Consider the following 17,541-nt stretch of genomic DNA (forward strand, 5'->3'; position numbering starts at 1 on the left):
CTGTGCCAAAAGGAAACTTTTATGTTGTTGGGTGCTTTAATCCTTCTTTTATTGTTTTTATTACAGTACTTTCATTTTTTTTAATAAAATATTTATTAAGGTTTTACAGAAAACAGAGGTTTACAGAATAAAAAGGAAGCAAAAAAAGGAAGAAATAAGAAAAAACACAAAAAACACAAAAATACATAGAGGGGGAAAAAAGAAAATACAAAAAACAAATAGAAAAAAATTAAAAACAAATCCATTTTTTGAAATCTTTAAGCTCATTTGCTTATTTCCTTGACCTCCTCACACCTCCCCTTTTTGTATTCCCATTTACATAATCAAATCAGCAAATCCTTACCCTCTTTCATTTGTCTTAACTCTATATCTTAACATATTATAACTATATGATTTCATCCATTATCAATCCATTTTTGCATATTCTTATTAACCTTGTTGCTAATGCCACTTAATTTCAATCCAGCGTCATTTTAACATTCATTAATTTTACAATATTTCTGCAAATAGTCTTTAAATTTCTTCCAATCTTCTTCCACCAACTCTTCTCCCTGGTCTCGGATTCTGCCAGTCATTTCCGCCAATTCCATATAGTCCATCACCTTCATCTGCCACTCTTCCAGGGTGGGTAAATCTTGTGTCTTCCAATACTTTGCAATAAGTATTCTTGCTGCTGTTGTTGCATACATAAAGAAAGTTCTATCCTTCTTTGGCACCAATTGGCCGACTATGCCCAGGAGAAAGGCCTCTGGTTTCTTCAGGAAGGTATATTTAAATACCGTTTTCATTTCATTATAGATCATCTCCCAGAAAGCCTTAATCTCTGTCGTAAATCTAAACTGTCTTCTTCTCCTCCGGAAGAATCAGGTTGGGGAGGTGATCACCATTTGATACGATAATCTTTATTGTCATTGTCCCATACAGAACAATGAAATTGAAAAAATCTACATCAGACATTCAAAAACCAACAAGCCTGCTATCCCAGCTACCCCAGCCTGGTTAACCCCCTAAAAACTCTGATACCCCATAATTGAATACAATATACTCCCACATAGACTACCTTACACTGCATTTAAAACCAAATTCGCATTTGGATAGAAACTGTTTCTCAGGCGGCTAGTCCTAGTCTTTATAACCCTGTACCTTCTTCCAGAAGGCAGAAGCTGAAAGGAATCATTTCTGGGGTGTGCACTATCCTGCCCTATCTCTGCAGCTTTCATATGACACCTGGAAGCATAGATTTGATCCAAGGTGGGAAGAGTGCACCTAATTATTCTCTCCGCAGTCTTTACAACCCTGGACAGCATTGTTTTCCCCCTGACCGTGCAGCTCCCAAACCACACACACAGACCATAAGTTAATACACTCTTAACAGTACAATGGTAAAATGCCATCAACAGGTCCTTTGAGAGATTGTTTTTCCGGAGGATCCTCAGAAAATATAACCTCTGCTGTGCTCTCTTCATCAGGTCTTTACTGTTTTCTCCCAGTCTTCTGCCCAGTCCCTGACATAGGATGAGGCAGCTCCAGAAAAAACACTGGGCTCCCAAAGTCCCTGGGTGGTTTTGGGGCACTATCCTTTTGACCAACAGGGGACAGTGCTCCAGCGCTGAGTTACCAGTGACCTACTATGACACAGCCTGTCACCAGGCTGACATAGATGACAACTGGAGCCTCTGATCTGTGATCTTCAAACACCCTGCTTCCAATAGCCACTTGTCAACCCAGCCATAAAGAAGACTCAGGAGGCCCTAGCAGGTGTGAACAGGTTATATTTATTCGAGTATAGTGTTTCAGCTGGTGTTTGGTGCGGGGTGTGAGATGAGGATGCTCCCAACCCGACTCCTCCAGCACCTGCCCTGGATCTGGCTGCTTGTAGCAGGAATTCATTCTTCCTTGCCTTTGCAAAGAGGTTGTTGATTGAAACCAGGCATCCCCAACCTGCGGCCCTCCAGGTGTTTTGGCCTACAACTCCCATGATCCCTAGCTAACAGGACCAGTGGTCAGGGATGATGGGAATTGTAGGCCAAAGCATCTGGAGGGCCAAAGGTTGGGGATGCCTGGTTGAAACTATTCAAGTGGGCTGTTATGTGGCTTTCTAATCAAAAAAAGGTTAGCCAGCACAGCTGTACTTGAACATAGGGGGATGCAGGTGGCACTGTGGTTTAAACCACGGAGCCTCTGGGGCTTGCCGATCAGAAGGGCAGCGCTTCGAGTCCCTGCAATGGGGTGAGCTCCCGTTGTTCTGTCCCAGATCCTGCCAACCTAGCAGTTCGAAAGCACACCGGTGCAAGTAGATAAATAGGTAGCCCTGCGGCGGGAAGGTAAACGGCTTTTCCGTGCACTCTTGTTTCCATCACGGTGTTCCATTGCACCAGAAGCGGTTTAGTCGTGCTGGACACATGACCCAAAAAGCTGTCTGTGGACAAATGCTGACTCCCTTGGCCTGAAAGTAAGATGAGTACTGCACCCTATAGTTTGCTTTGACTGGACTTAACCATCCATTACCTTTCTTTCTTTCTTTAGCATAGATAAGCAACCTTGAGAAGGGTAGGATATAAATGCAATAGGTAAAACGAAATGATGAATTTATTTTGTTTTTCTATTTAAATTTCAGTAACTAGTTATAGATCTGTATTGGAGGAGTGGGAGTTGCGTATGTCAATGTCAATGCAAATCTCTCTTTTTGAGGAATCGCAAGTGGGCACTCTGGAGCCAAATGAACCTGATGGATAAGGAGACTGAAGACTTTAAGAGCAAGGAGAAGGCTCTGGATGATGCCATTGAGAGGCTCAAGAAGGAAAACAAGTTCAGGAAAGAGAAGCTGGTGGCATTTTGGCAAAAGAAGAGGGAGCTCTCCAAGCGCACAGATGGACGAAACACCATTTTGTGGGAGCGAAACATGAAGCTCTGGAAGAAGGTCACAGATCTCTTTGAGAGCATCAGGAATGTTTTGAAAGAGGAACCAGAGCTTTGGAAAGAAGAGCTGGACAGCTGGACAGCTGAGATGGCACTTTGGAAGAAGGAGATGGACCAGTGGGAAGAAAGGTTCTGTGGGAGCTATTAGTATGTCCATTGCAAAATAAATCTCTGGATCAGCCCTCAATTGATCCCTTGCAGTGGACAAAAAAATCTGGTCATCTAAACAAGATGGTGTCAGCTAATGTACGTGGAAATTCATTAAAAGTTTTTCACAGGTGGTTTTTGACTCCGGTCTACCTGAATTGTAACTCCAAGACCACATCCTCCCTTTGTTGGAGGGGGTACAACTCCAGAGGGTTTTGTCATCGTAGGTGGTGGGATTGCACTCCTGTGAGTAAATTCTGAGGGACACCAGAAATCAGGACAATCATTGGACAGAGGATCACTCTATGACCTGCTTATTTGAATGTGTTTTGGGGAAAGAATTTGAACCTTCATAGCAAATCTATTATTAGCCATCTGTTGGTGGCTGCCTGCTTAGGTTGAATCCTGACAAGACAGAAGTACTGGTCCAGCACAGGGAACCAGGCAGAGGGCCTTCTCGGTGGTGGCACCTACCCTGTGGAACGTCCTTCAGTCAGATGTCAAGGAAATAAACAACCACCTGACGTTTAGAAGACATCTGAAGGCAGCCCTGTTTAGGGAAGTTCTTAATGACTGGTGCTTTAATGTATTTTTAATATTTTGTTGGAAGCCGCCCAGAGTGGCTTGGGAAACCTAGCTGGATGGGTGAGGTATAAACTACTGTCATAGCACCAGAGTGGAAGGAGCCCTCATCATATTCCATGACCATCTGGCTTCATAAGGCTTTGTCCATTGCAGCTTCTGAAAAACCTAACTCATTCACTCTGAGTTTTTTGAGGGGCTGTGGACCCACAAAGGACTTTTCAGGAGAATAGTAACCTATTCGGCAATAGAGACAATGGTTCAGCAGATGCCTTTAAAAGGTGGTTTTATTTGGAAATGTGTGTGAATTGGAGTTGTGCGAGTTTCCCCTCCTCTATATTTTCCATTATGCTGCTGTATTTGAGAAAAAGAAAATGGAATAGTCCGCTTGAAGCAGATCACTTTAACAGGGGCCAAATATCTCTGCTTGTAAGGGGAGCCAGTTCTGAGATTTATAAAATTTTACATGTTCCCGCACAAAAGGGAGATTTTAAGCATAGATTTCCCCCCTCCCTTCTTTATAATTCCAGAACTTGCAGTCATTCTGCAAAGCTGTGGGGTGGCGGAATCTGGGCAGACAAAAGGCCAGAGCATTTGTTCACACAATGCAGAATTACTTTATGAAATCCACTCGCACAAGAGGTACTTAATGGCCTCTAGCTTAGATTGCTTTGAAACTAGGTTAGTCAAAGCCACAAAGGAGACAGCCATGATCGCTAAACTGAGTGCTTACATTCAGGGTCAGAATGCTACAGAATACCTGTAACTTGGGTTGGCGGTGGTGGGGTAGAAGTGGAAAAGAGTTATTTCTCTATAAAACCTGCTGGTGCACCCTGAAGGTTTTCTGATTGGCCACTGAGGAAGGAGAATGCAGGATTAGATAAGCTTTTGACTTCCTCCAGCAGGGCTCCTCTGTTATTTTTTCCTATAGCCTGATGTATCCGTCACCCATTGCTATCTGTATATTAAATCTCATCCACAGAATTATGCACACAACAATGTAATTTATCCCTCATTATTTATACTCAGGCTCCATCTGCACTGAACATTTAAAGCAGTACCATACCACTTTGAACAGCCATGGCTTCCCACAAGGAACCCTGGGAAGTGTAGTTTATTAAAAGGTGTCGAGAGTTATGTGGAGACTCCTGTTTCCTTCCCAGAACTACAAGTCCCAGAGTTCCCCAGGAAGAGATATTGACTGCTAAACCACTGTGGAAATTGTAATTCTGAGAGAGGAAAAGGAGTCTCCTGTCAACGCTCAGCACCTTTTAATCAATCAGGCATGGAGAAACTTAGTTCCAGGGGCTAAATGGTGGTCCTCAGGACTCTCCACAGACCTTCTTCTTCTTTAGCGATCACTCGTAGCTGAGTAAGATTGTCTTCCATAAACACGGTTTTAACAATGAGTCCGTAAGTGACTGTGGAGGCCAATTCTGGATCCACACATCCTTCCACAGTGGGGACATAGGTTTCCGGGCAGGAGCCGATCACGGTGTGGATTTGCCAAGCATGCCTTCCTCCTTGCACGTTTCTCCCTTGCGTCCTGAGTTCAAGTGTCTTCAAAGCCCATGACACCTTTGGTAAAGGCTGTTCTCCAGCTGGAGCGCTCGCAGGCCAATGTTTCCCAGTTGTCAGTGTTTATACTACATTTTTTAAGATTTGCCTTGAGACAGACCATACCCCTCACCAGCCCTGCTTCATAGTCTCTTTGAGTGCTTTATTCCTAGCTGGAGTGTATTGCTACATTTACATAATACGTCTTGCTTGCCTGAATGGAAGACAGAGACATGTTCTCTCTGTGTGTGTGCAGAAACCACTGGCTTTTGGTGTGGCTAAATTGTAGCATACTTTACAGTCCCATACCCTCCAACCCTTCTCTGATGAAAATAGGGACATCCCATCATAATTTTATTATTTATATCCCACCCATTTGACTGGGTTGCCCCAGCCACTCTGGGCAGCTTCCAACATATATATAAAAACATAATCAAACATTTAAAAACCTCCCTATATGGGGCTGCCTTCAGATGTCTTCTAAAGGTTGTGTAGTTACTTATCTCCTTGGCTCGGGGGTTGCATAACTTCATAGCCTCCATCATTTCTCCAAGGAAAATAGGGATGCCCTAAGGAAAAGCGGGAAATTCCATGATCAAATCAGAAACTGGGATAACTTCTCTGAATCAGGGACGTCCCTGGAAAATAGGGACACTTGGAGGATTTGAAGTCCCATTTGTTGCTGTGCCTATTTCTGCCTCTGTCCTACTGTAGAATCACAATTGTTGCTCCACCCACTTCTTCCCCTGGCTCCACCCACCACTGGTATGAGGCCCATAGGAAGTTTCCCACAACAGAAAACAGTACTTGGATGGGAAATCGTTCCCCACTCCTGGCATCAAACCTACTGACAAATTCCACAAGAATGGCCATTGTTCTCCAATGATTAAGCTTTGTTCCTTTCACATAACTTAGATTGGCATTCTGGTTAAAAGAATTTCCGATGGGTTCTGTACAGGGCCAGATTTAGGTCTGATGAGGCCCTAAGCTACTGAAGGTAATGGGGTCCTTTATATGTCCAGCTGTCCTTTGTCAACAACAAATTGCTGCTGTTTTGTTTTTGTTTTTTTGTGTCAAATATTTGCTATATGGCAATAATGGACCTAATAGGTATCTAAAGTCATTTGCACATGTTGCCATGCAAGCAGTCCATGCAGAATGTCTTGTTGTTTAGTCAATTAGTCATGTCCGACTCTATGTGACCCCATGGACCAGAGCACACCAGGCACTCCTGTCTTCCACTGCCTCCCGGAGTTTCGTCAAATGCATGTTGGTCACTTCTATAACACTGTCCAACCATCTCACCCTCTGTCGTCTCCTTCTCCTTGTGCCCTCAATCTTACAAAAAATAGGCACCCTATATATAGAAATGAGCAAACCAGTGATATTTTAGGGAGCAGGCTAGCAGGCGGGGCCCATAACTTACATCATAGGAGCCTACACAACACAAAACACTGTTGCTGTGTGTAGGTTTTATTTTGTTTTTCATCTTATATTTGAACGTACATTCAGGTTTTTTCCTTTAAATTTTTTGGGGGCCCCCAAGAGAGTGGGACCCTAAGCTACAGCTTGTTTAGCTTATACGTAAATCCGCCACTGGTTCTGCAGAATGAATCCATTTTCATAAATTAGGCTCATGATGTCCCTGAGGGAGACACATGGTTCCAAGCAAGCAGGTGCCAAACTCTTTGTTGCACAGCTGTAGGGTTGAAGCCCACCCATGGCTAGTGATCCTGTTATGGTTTCCCATTCTGCCCGCTGCAAAAACTCCACCAGCACTGCAAAAACCAGAGTTTGGATTTGATATCCCACTTTATCACTACCCTAGGGAGTCTCAAAGCAGCTAACATTCTCCTTTCCCTTCCTGCTCCACAACAAACACTCTGTGTGATGAGTGGGGCTGAGAGACTTCAAAGAAGTGTGACTAGCCCAAGGTCACCCAGCAGCTGTATGTGGAGGAGCGGAGAAGTGAACCCGGTTCACCAGATTGCGAGTCTACTGCTCTTAACCACTACACCCACACTGGCTCTCTGATACCTGATGCAGCCACTTCTCCACATTCATTGTGGTGTTACCTTTGGTCTCTTAAAAATCCACCCTTGTAGAAGGATCCTGCATCTCAGTGGCAAAGCTTCCACTTTGCATGCAGGAGATCCCAGCTTCAATCCATGGTGTCTCCCTGGTGATCATCTGAAAGTAAGTGTATACAATACAGAGCTAGATTGTCCAATGGTGTGACTGCAGATAAGCTAAAATAAGCTTCCCATGTTCCATTTTCATCAGCTACAACCTTGGCATTCTAATGACGGAACCAGAAGATCTGCAGAAGTTCTGGCATTGTTTTGTTAATATTCTCAGGCTGCCATGGCGATGAAGTTCTTAACAAAGGGGTCTTCATCATAGCAGGAGGAGGAGGTGCAGGTTAGTGGACATCCCAGGTTTACTTATTTTGGGGGGATTTAAGGCATCTTGACAGTTCTTTTCTCTCTTTTGTTATTCAAAGCCACCAAGGCTTTATCAAGGGAGCTCAGCTGTATCAGATTTATCTAGTTCAGGATCAAGTCTCCCACATTTGCCAACCAGATGCCTCTGGGAAGCCCAAAAGCAGTACATGAGCACAAAGAGCTCTCTCTTGCTTCTGATCTCAAGAAACTAGTATTCAGATATATGCTGCCTTTGATAAAGAAGGTAACATAGCTTCCATCATTAGTAGACACTGACGGCTTCATCCTCCATGTATATCTCTAATCTCATTTTTCATAGAATTGTAGAGTTGTAGGGTTGGAAGGGACCCAACAGCCTGTTCTCACAGTGGCCAGCAACAGGAAGGTCCAGCAATACATTGCACTACATTGTGCACCAGCCCCTAGCACTGAATGCCCCTGTCATGATCTTTCCTCCTGAAATGACTGGCTTGAGAAGGTCCTGCATTTGGAGTTGTGAACCAAACCCTGGGTTGACGGCTGCACAAATGGACCCTGGGACTCATCAGGGTCTGAGATTGGAGATCCTCAATCGCTCCCCGCCTAGTGTGAACTGGGGCTGGTGGTGGGGTCCTCCTCCGCAACCAAGTTTCCAGTTTCCAAGCTGGAAGGTAAGGTTCCTTGTGGTGACTCGGTCTCCTCCGAGTTTGTATCCTCTGAGTCAGGCTCTGGAGTTGGCAGTTTTCTGGCTTTGTCAGTGGACAACACAACCTCCCCTTCTAGACCACTCACTCATGTATTTCTCTGTACACAGCTGTGATCAAATGGAGGACGGGGAGAAACATCCGGATGTCACTCTTAACTGTGCAGATTATCTGGAGGGCAACAGCAATGACATTTCTGCAAAGCGGGAGAGCTGGCACCATATGAACCATATTCCCAGAACCTTGAAGAGCCAGTTCGTATATCGCCAACTGAGAGAACAGAAAAATGCACTTCAAGAGGAAATCAGGATATTCTGGAAGAAATGTCAACGCCTGCGAAAGGAGATCCAGACTTTCCGAGAAGATAACAAAACCAAGGCTTTGTGGGAGGAGATCCATGCCTTCAAGATGAAGAACAAGGGCTTCATGGATGAGATCAAGAACTTCTTAGAGGAGAGCAGGGTTTTCATGGCTGAGATCAAGGCCTTCCAGACCAAAAAGAAGGAAATTCAGGACCAGGTGAAGACCTTTCAGGAGAAGATTGAGGCACTCCAGCAGAGGATCAAGACAACAGAAGAGGAGATTGTCACCTTGGAGGAAAGGAATGAATCGTTCCGAGAAGCTGTCAAAGCCTTCCAGATTAAGAACAAGGAGTTCCAGGAAGCCAACAAAGGCATGCGTGAGAAGAACAAATCCCTCCAGGAGAAGATAGAAGCCATTGAAGAGAAGAACAACGCCTTCTGGAAGGAATGCAAGGCATTTTGGAAGAAGGACAAAACCTTCTGGGAAGAGGACATGGCCATATCCAAAGACAAAATGGCCCTCTGGGAAGAGTATATAGCTTTGAGGGATAATGACCAAGACCTCCAGGAAGAAAAAGCGGTCATCTGGGACATGGTGGAAGCTCTCTGGGATATGAAGTACTCCATATGGAAAGAAGTAAATGGGTTTCCGGAAGAACCACAACCTGAGTTTGAGGTGGAAGTTATCGACAATGGTGCCGATGGAGACCATGACGAACCACCTGATGAAATAAAAGAGGTGTGAATTAACGCAATGATCTGGTTAGCACCACCTTAAAAACTCCTATACACTGATGTACAAACACCACGGCTCCTTTGTCATCAAGACCTTTTAATAAAATCTTGATGGAATTTCAAGGTGATGTCACTACCCTACATTGCTGGGGAAGCGGGTGGGTTCACACCGGCTATACACACCAGCAGATGATTGTAACTATGTGGACCAGCAGCCTGGCAAACCTGGTGTGGCACATTTAATTATTTATTTATAAAATTTATAATTCACATCTTCGTGAAAATATAGAAAGGCAGAGGACAACACGTAAGGGTAAAATGAACAGGTGATCCATTAAAAATCATTGGAAACATCAATAAATACTGATTGGGTAAAAGAAAAAATAATGTTGCACTTAGGGTTGCCATATTTAAAAAACCCCGAATTGTTGAGCTTTTAGGAAACCACCAAAATTGTTCAGCTTTTTTTAGGAAACCCTAAAAGTTGTTGAGTTTTTTGTTTGTTTGTTTTTACTTGCCTAAGATCCAGGACAAAAGGACAAAGCACTGCCTTTCAGAAATTCCCCCAGACGTCAATTCCACTTTTGAAATCCCGGAAATGTGCAGGAAAATCTAGATGTATGGCAGCCCTAACATTGCTAAAACCCTCCCAGCATGTTGGAGGATATGGATGGCCACAGGGGAAAGGCCACAGCTCATTTCTAAGAGCATTTGTTCTGCATGAAGAAAGACCCAGGTTCAATCCTTAGCATCTCCAGGTAGGGCTGGGGAAAGACACCCTGCCTGAACCCATGGAGAGCTGCTGCCAGTCAGTGCAGACAGCGCTGAGCTAGATGGATCAACGGTCTGTCCTGGAGTAGGGCAACTTTCTGTGGTTTTTCTCTGCTGTGCATTTGTTGTTGTTGTTGGATGACTGCGTCCTAAAATTCAAAGAGGTGCAAATTTCAAAAGATAGGTGTGCTTTGCTTTATGTATTAAGGACTGCAGAGTCACTGGGTTTGCATGCAGATGGGAGCCCAAACTCCCTTTCCTCCAATACATAGTGTAAGCAGAATCCCCTATTTAATTTTGCATTCTATTTGGTTCTATGCAGCCTGGATGAACTGCAAACATTGGAGGGCACACATGTACACACACACACACACACACACACACACAGAGAGAGAGAGAGAGAGAGAGAGAGAGAGTCCTTTGCTCTCTTTTCTGCTGAGTTCCAGCATTCAGGCACTCTTTATCCTCTTATTTGCTTTCAGTTGTGGGTACAGTACAAAAAAATAATACTCAAAAAAATCAGTCAAGGTGACAGTCAAAGGAGCTGGGAACTGAAGCAAGGCCAAACTCCTCAGTCCCCAGGTGATCTGTTCATGGTCACGTCCCCACCAAGGCACTAAAATTTCAGTGTCAGCAGGATGTGCTCAGAGTTCATGAAAATGTTGCAGGGGAGGAGGGGAGAGGGCTTGGTAGAAGGAATGCTTAGGCTGCAGGCCCAGGTAAACCCACTGGGTTGTTCAAATCTACCCATTTCAGTTCTCCGGGTTTCTCATTCAGCCTCCCCCCCCCCCATTCTTAAAATTCACTCCGCTGGAGGTTTTAAATAGAGTTCTAGTGGCCACATGCCAGGGATAACTTAGCTGTGATTCCTGCATTTCAGGGGGGATGAATTCCTGGGGGTCCCTTCCAACTTTGGGAACCCTGTCTGGAAAAGATGTGACATGGTGCAGCCAGCAGCTGTCTCTGAAAATTTCCCAGCAGTCCACAGTATATGGAAAGAACTCCCGCCAAATGAAAACATCCAACGTGGACCTCTGATGATTGCAACACCATTGCACCAAGACTTCTTCATAGCTCATGGTCTGATTGTCCAACAGCAGGTGTTGCTCAGCCCAAGATAGCTGTTAAAAATAGACTTGGCATGCACTGCTTCAGAATGCATTCAGCATCCTTGCTAACAGTGTCTAGGAATCTGACCAGATTACGAATGACTCCCATTGACCCAAAATGGCAAATTTAATAACCCTACTAAAGCAATGTACTATCTGGAGAGGAGTTTTTAAATGTCCAAAGAGAAAACATATGCAGCCGCTCCCTGAATAAAAACCTGTCAACTCTTCCTGATTGATCGCTATCACCAAAGTTGTATGTGTATATGTACAGTATTTGTTGCGTGCTAAGGCACCTGAGCCACAAAGTTCCCAGGTGAACAATAAAGCACACAGACGCTAAGTATTTTGGTTTATGGGTTCAAATAGGCCACAACTTTATTGTTTACAGATGTGAGCAGTTTGGCTTAGGGGCCCAGGGGTCAGCAAACTTTTTCACCGGGGGGCCAGTCCACTGTCCCTCAGACCTTGTGGGGGGCCGGACTATATTTTTGGGGGGGAAATGAACAAATTCCAATGCCCCACAAATAACCCAGAGATGCATTTTAAATCCAGTGGTACCTCTGGTTGCGAACAGGATCCGTTCCAGAGCCCCGTTCACAACCTGAGCAGAATGCAACCTGTGTCTGCGCATCTGCACGTGCATGGGTCATGATTTGCCGCTTATGTGCATGCTCGTGATGTCATTTTTAACGTCTGCGCATGTGTGAGCGGCGAAACCCAGAAGTAACCCTTTCCGGTACTTCCAGGTCACTGCAGGACGCAACTTGAAAATGCTCAACCTGAAGCAAACACAACATGAGGTATGACTGTAAAAGCACACATTCTACTCATGTAAAAACACCAGGCAGTCTCCACAAATAACCCAGAGATGCATTTTAAATAAAAGGACACGTTCTACTCATGTAAAAACATGCTGATTCCTGGACCGTCTGCGGACTGGATTTAGAAGGTGATTGGGCCAGATCCAGCCCCCGGGCCTTAGTTTGCCTACCCATGGCTTAAGCATTGGGGTAAAGCCAGGCTATATCTTGACTATATCTGCAGGGAGTCCACTTAAGGGTAAACCACTGATGCTCTATGACTTACATCAAATAGGGGCATCCTGAGGGTCCCTGTGGGGGCTGTGACATGTCCCTAGCCCACGTCCAACCTTCAGACAGGATTCACACCCAGTGGCGTAGCGTGGGGGGTGCAGGGGGGGCCGGCCGCACTGGGCGCAACATCTGGGGGTTAGGGTTAGGGGGCGCAAATCCACGGGTTAGGGGGCGCAAATTACTTGCCTTGCCCCGGGTGCTGACAACCCACGCTACGCCACTGTTCACACCCCAGATCCCTTTAACAGGATACCCTTACTGAGGAGGGGCAGGCAAGGACTACAACCTCCCCTCCATCCAAGCAAAAGTAGAACCCCAGCAACAGCAACACGATTGGCATGATGCAAGGAGGGTTCAGCAATCCTCTGCCCCCTAAGCTGGCATACTTGTGATCCGGCTGACCACCCTCAGTGCCCCTCACCGGGAAAAGGTGAACAAAGTTGTATCATTGAAATTGTATGGCTCCCAGAATAAGAATTCCTGTTCCCACCAAAAGCATGGGTGGTTTCAGCTTAGCATTTTTATCATTTTTTAAAAGAAATCCTATTGATTTGGGGACCCTTTCCCCTAATTTGTAGTTTGGGACTTTTTAGTTTAGAGCATGGGTAGGCAACCTGAGGCCTGGGGGCGGAATCCGGCCCAATCGCCTTCTAAATCCGGCCCACGGACAGTCCTGGAATCAGCGTGTTTCTACATGAGTAGAATGTGTCCTTTTCTTTAAAATGCATCTCTGGGTTATTTGTGGGGCATAGAAATTCATTCTCCCCCCCAAAAAAAAAATATAGTCCGGCCCCCCACAAGGTCTGAGGGACAGTGGACCGGCCCCCTGCTGAAAAAGTTTGCTGACCCCTGGCTTAGAGAAATGGCAAGTGAGAAGTGACACGGTTGACGTTTATAAAATTTTGCTTGGAATGGAGAAAGCAGAAAGCTTTTCTCCCTTTCTCGTGACGCCAAAACTCGTAGAAATCCAAGGAAACTGAATGCTGGAAAATTCAGGACAGATTAAACAAAATTCTTCACACAGAGCAGGGTTAAACTAGGGAACTCACCTACAGGAAGCAGTGATGGATTAGCTGAAGGTGTCCCTTCATCAGCTCTGCAGACCTCCATTGGCTACCTGTAGAGTGAAAATCTCCCTTCCACCTGAAGCAGTGTCACACCAAAGGTATCCCTGCAGGTGGTAGCCACAAGAAAACACCAAATGTGGATTTCAGAAGGGGGGCGACTGGGACCGAACCAGCCTGGAATCTCTTGGATCCCAAGCCAGCACAATCACCATGGCATGATAGCACCAGAGCTGGTTCTGGCCCAATCAGAGCAACAGCTCCAGGTTGCTGGAGCAATTTTCCTGCCCCACACCTTTGGGCCTGGCCATCATGCATGGAAAGACAATGAATGTCGTTGTGATTTTGCCATTCTAGAAAGCTCAACCAGACTTGGGGAGTTTGGCTTGCTCCTTTAGGTTGCTCATGAGGTGGAGTGGGGTCCCAGTGCCCATAGGATAGTACCAATCTCCTCTTTTGAGGGTAGGGGAAAGGGGTGGGAGAGACAGGGTGGTGGGTCTGGCCTTGGAGCAGGAGATCCAACCTCCTAGGGCCCCTCCCAGCTGCCACACATACCTCAGTGGCCCTTGCAGAAGATAAAATGGGGTGACCTGGGGAGGGAGATCAAAAGAATGCTTTCATCCAGAGGGTCCAGCATCCTGTGGGCATTATTGTGAACAAGAAAGTTAAGGGCAAGATTCTGGCCAAGAGAATTAATGTGTATCCCCACTACTTTTTATATCGGTCCTGGAGGTTTTGCTTAATATGATTAGGAGGGACCAGTTGGTTAAAGGGATTCAGGTCGGAGCTAAACAATATAAACTGAGAGCATTTGCAGATGATTTAGTACTTACATTGCAAGAGCCAGAAGCTAGCACGAAAAGAGTTTTGGAAATAATTCAAGAGTTTGGTCAAATGGCAGGATTTAAATTGAATAAGTCTAAGACAAAGGTTTTGGAGAAAAATTTGACACAGATAGAAAAGGAAAGGTTTCAGAACGAGACAGGGTTGACTGTGGTTAAAAAAGTGAAATATTTGGGTATAAATATGACAGCTAAAAATGTGAATTTGTTTAAAGATAATTATGAAAAAACTTGGAGAGAAGTGAAAAAAGATTTGGAGATTTGGTCCAACTTAAAGCTTTCCTTGTTAGGCCGTATTGCAGTTATAAAAATGAATGTATTGCCAAGAATGTTGTTTTTGTTCCAAGCATTGCAAATAATTGATAAAATGGATTGTTTCAAGAAGTGGCAAAAAGACATATCTAAATTTGTCTGGCAGGGCAAAAAGCCCAGAATTAAATTTAAGATATTAACGGATTCAAAGGAAAGAGGGGGGTTTGCCCTGCCAGACTTTAAATTGTACTATGAAGCGGCAGCTTTCTGCTGGCTGAAAGAATGGCTGCTTCTTGAAAACACAGACATTTTGGATTTGGAAGGTTTTAACAATATTTTTGGGTGGCATGCATATTTGTGGTATGACAAGGTTAAAGCACATAAAAGTTTTAAAAATCATATTGTCAGAAAAGCACTATTAAATGTCTGGGTTAGATATAAAGACTTGCTGGAAAATAAAACTCCAAGGTGGCTGTCGCCAATGGAAGCTAAGGCAGTTAAAAAGTTAAATATGGAGTCCAAGTGGCCAAGATACTGGGAAATTTTGGAAAAGGAAGGGGACAAATTGAGATTGCAGAGTTTTGAGAAATTAAAAGGGAAGGTGAGAGACTGGTTGCACTATCATCAAATAAATGAAGTGTTTAAACTGGACAGTAAAATTGGCTTCCAGGTGGAAAAATCAAAATTGGAGACAGAACTGTTAGAACCCAGTACTAAGAATTTGTCAAAAATGTACAATTTGCTGCTGAAATGGAATACACAAGATGAAACGGTTAAATCGGTCATGATTAAATGGGCTCAGGACATTGGTCATAATATTTTGTTTGCTGATTGGGAAAAGTTGTGGACCACCGGGATGAAATTTACGGCATGTAATGCCTTAAGAGAAAACATTATGAAAATGATATATAGGTGGTACATAACCCCAGTCAAGCTTGCAAAGATTTACCATTTGCCTGACAATAAATGTTGGAAATGTAAAGAAACTGAAGGTACATTTTTTCATCTTTGGTGGACTTGCCCGAAGATTAAGGTATTCTGGGAAATGATCTATAATGAACTTAAAAAGGTATTTAAATATACTTTCCCCAAGAAACCAGAGGCCTTTCTCTTGGGTATTGTCGGCCAAGGGGTGTTAAAGACGGATATAACTTTCTTTATGTATGCTACAACAGCAGCTAGAATACTCATTGCGAAGTACTGGAAGACGCAAGAGCTACCCACACTGGAAGAATGGCAGATGAAGGTGATAGACTACATGGGCTTGGCAGAAATGACGAGCAGAATCCGAAACCAGGGAAGAGAAGCAGCGCAAGAAGAATGGAAAAAATTTAAAGACTATTTAAAGAAATATTACAAAATTAATGAAAGTTAGAATGATGTTGGACTGGAAAGTAAATGGTTACTATTAGCTATGGTTAAGACAAGGAGAATAAGGAAGACTAGTCTAAATTTAAATTAAAATAAGGGAAGATTTGCTGAACAATCGATAAGAATTTGGAATACAGAAAAGGGAGGCATGAGGAAGTCGGGGAAGAAAGGTATAAGAAATTAGGATATGAAATGATACATGTTTTTTGTTCTGTTTTTGTCTTTGTATGTTTATGTATGTTGTGTTTATATGGAAAAAATAAAAATATTATGAAAAAAAAAGAGAGAATTAATGTGTGAATTGAGCATATTAAGCACTCAAAGAGCAGAGACAGCTTCTTGCAGCATGTGAAGGAAAACGAAAGAAAGAAAATAGAAGGAAAAGAAAAGGGAATTTGGTTTGAACTAAAACGCCAGCCTGCTCCTCCAAGAGAAGCCCACTTTGTGAGAAACAATGGCAAGGAGCCAGAGCTGCTGGAACCAATTCCATATGAGTTTATGGCATAGTGTATGAGAACAAAATAAAATACTATGTTGAGGATCTAAAAAAAGAAAAAGGGGGGAAAAAGAATGTTTTCATCCAGAGGGTCCTACTCCCCAGACATGCCCCTGAAACAGAAAGTGAAATGTACAACAGCTCTGGAAGTGGCACCTATATTTCACCTCCCATTAGAAGTAATAGAAGGAACATTGTAAAACAACAAAACAAACCCGAGACCGGAATGTGGAGAAGGGGAGGTGAAAAGTGTTCTAAGTACCATATTTTTCGCTCTATAAGACGCACCAGACCACAAGACGCACCTAGTTTTTGGAGGAGGAAAACAAGAAAAAAAAATATTCAGAATCTCAGAAGCCAGAACAGCAAAAGGGATCGCTGTGCAGTGAAAGCAGCAATCCCTCTTGCTGTTCTGGCTTCTGTGATAGCTACGCAGCCTGCATTCGCTGCATAAGATGCACACACATTTCCCCTTACTTTTTAGGAGGGAAAAAGTGAGTCTTATAGAGCAAAAAATACGGTATGTTACCTGAGCCAGTGAGGGGTGGCAGACAGAAACTCTCTTCTTCTCCTGCTGATTCCTTCTTGAGAAGCCACTTGTCATCCTCTAGAGCGTTTCCTCAGGCTTTACTTCCTTCTTCCCTCCTTCTTCCAGTTAGCTCTGGGCCTTCCTTTACTTAGCCCTATGTCTGCATAGTGACCACATGTAAACTTGTCCTCAGAATCGCTTTGCTTGGCAGGAGTAGTAAACCTGACAGCTCTTCGTTCTTTCAACCAGCAGTCTCACTGGACTACTTGTTGCCACCCTTGACTGCAATATATGTACCAAGATCCAACCAAAAGTCCTTCCACCTTCCCTTCTGCCCTGCTGTTCCACCGAGCAAGATTCTCGATTTAGCTTTTCATCCACCTTCCCTTCTTCCTCTCTTGCCTCCCTTCATTTTATGAGCTTAAATTAGAGCAGTGTTTCAGAATGTATAGCTTCCCTAGCTGCTGGGGTCTATACCGCTGTTTTTATTTATTTTTAACTGGCCCATGTTTTAAACAGTTCTGAACTGCTGCCATTAAGTTGCCAAGTTTTATGTGAAACTACATTGTCTTTTTATGATATGTGAGCTGCCTTGCTGTGGGCATATAAATAAGTTTATAAATAACGACATACCTTGACTC

The 17,541-nt window shown here is 44.0% G+C and overlaps 2 protein-coding genes and 1 long non-coding RNA gene across 4 annotated transcripts in view; all 3 read left to right on the forward strand.

Moving 5' to 3' along the window:
• The window catches only part of LOC310749103 (myosin-11), a 1,537,435-nt gene that overhangs the window by 1,180,167 nt on the left and 339,727 nt on the right, over window positions 1–17,541 (forward strand). The window lies entirely within an intron of this gene.
• LOC310748756 lies at window positions 1,264–3,200 on the forward strand. The gene is made up of 2 exons (XR_014541355.1): window positions 1,264–1,758; window positions 2,692–3,200. It is a non-coding gene; the product is annotated as an uncharacterized lncRNA (long non-coding RNA).
• Window positions 7,491–9,492, forward strand: LOC310749233 (uncharacterized protein). Of its 2 annotated transcripts, none has more exons than XM_083585872.1 (2): window positions 7,491–7,626; window positions 8,443–9,492. In XM_083585872.1, exon 2 carries the CDS (start codon window positions 8,453–8,455, stop codon window positions 9,377–9,379), a length of 927 nt encoding a protein of 308 aa, XP_083441998.1. In that variant the 5' UTR covers window positions 7,491–7,626; window positions 8,443–8,452; the 3' UTR covers window positions 9,380–9,492. The 2 variants fall into 2 exon arrangements, with proteins under 2 accessions (XP_083441998.1, XP_083441999.1); XM_083585873.1 differs by lacking the exon at window positions 7,491–7,626 and adding an exon at window positions 8,171–8,299.

Source organism: Podarcis filfolensis (assembly GCF_964270895.1).
Source record: "Podarcis filfolensis genome assembly, chromosome: 14".
Lineage (NCBI taxonomy): Eukaryota > Metazoa > Chordata > Lepidosauria > Squamata > Lacertidae > Podarcis > Podarcis filfolensis.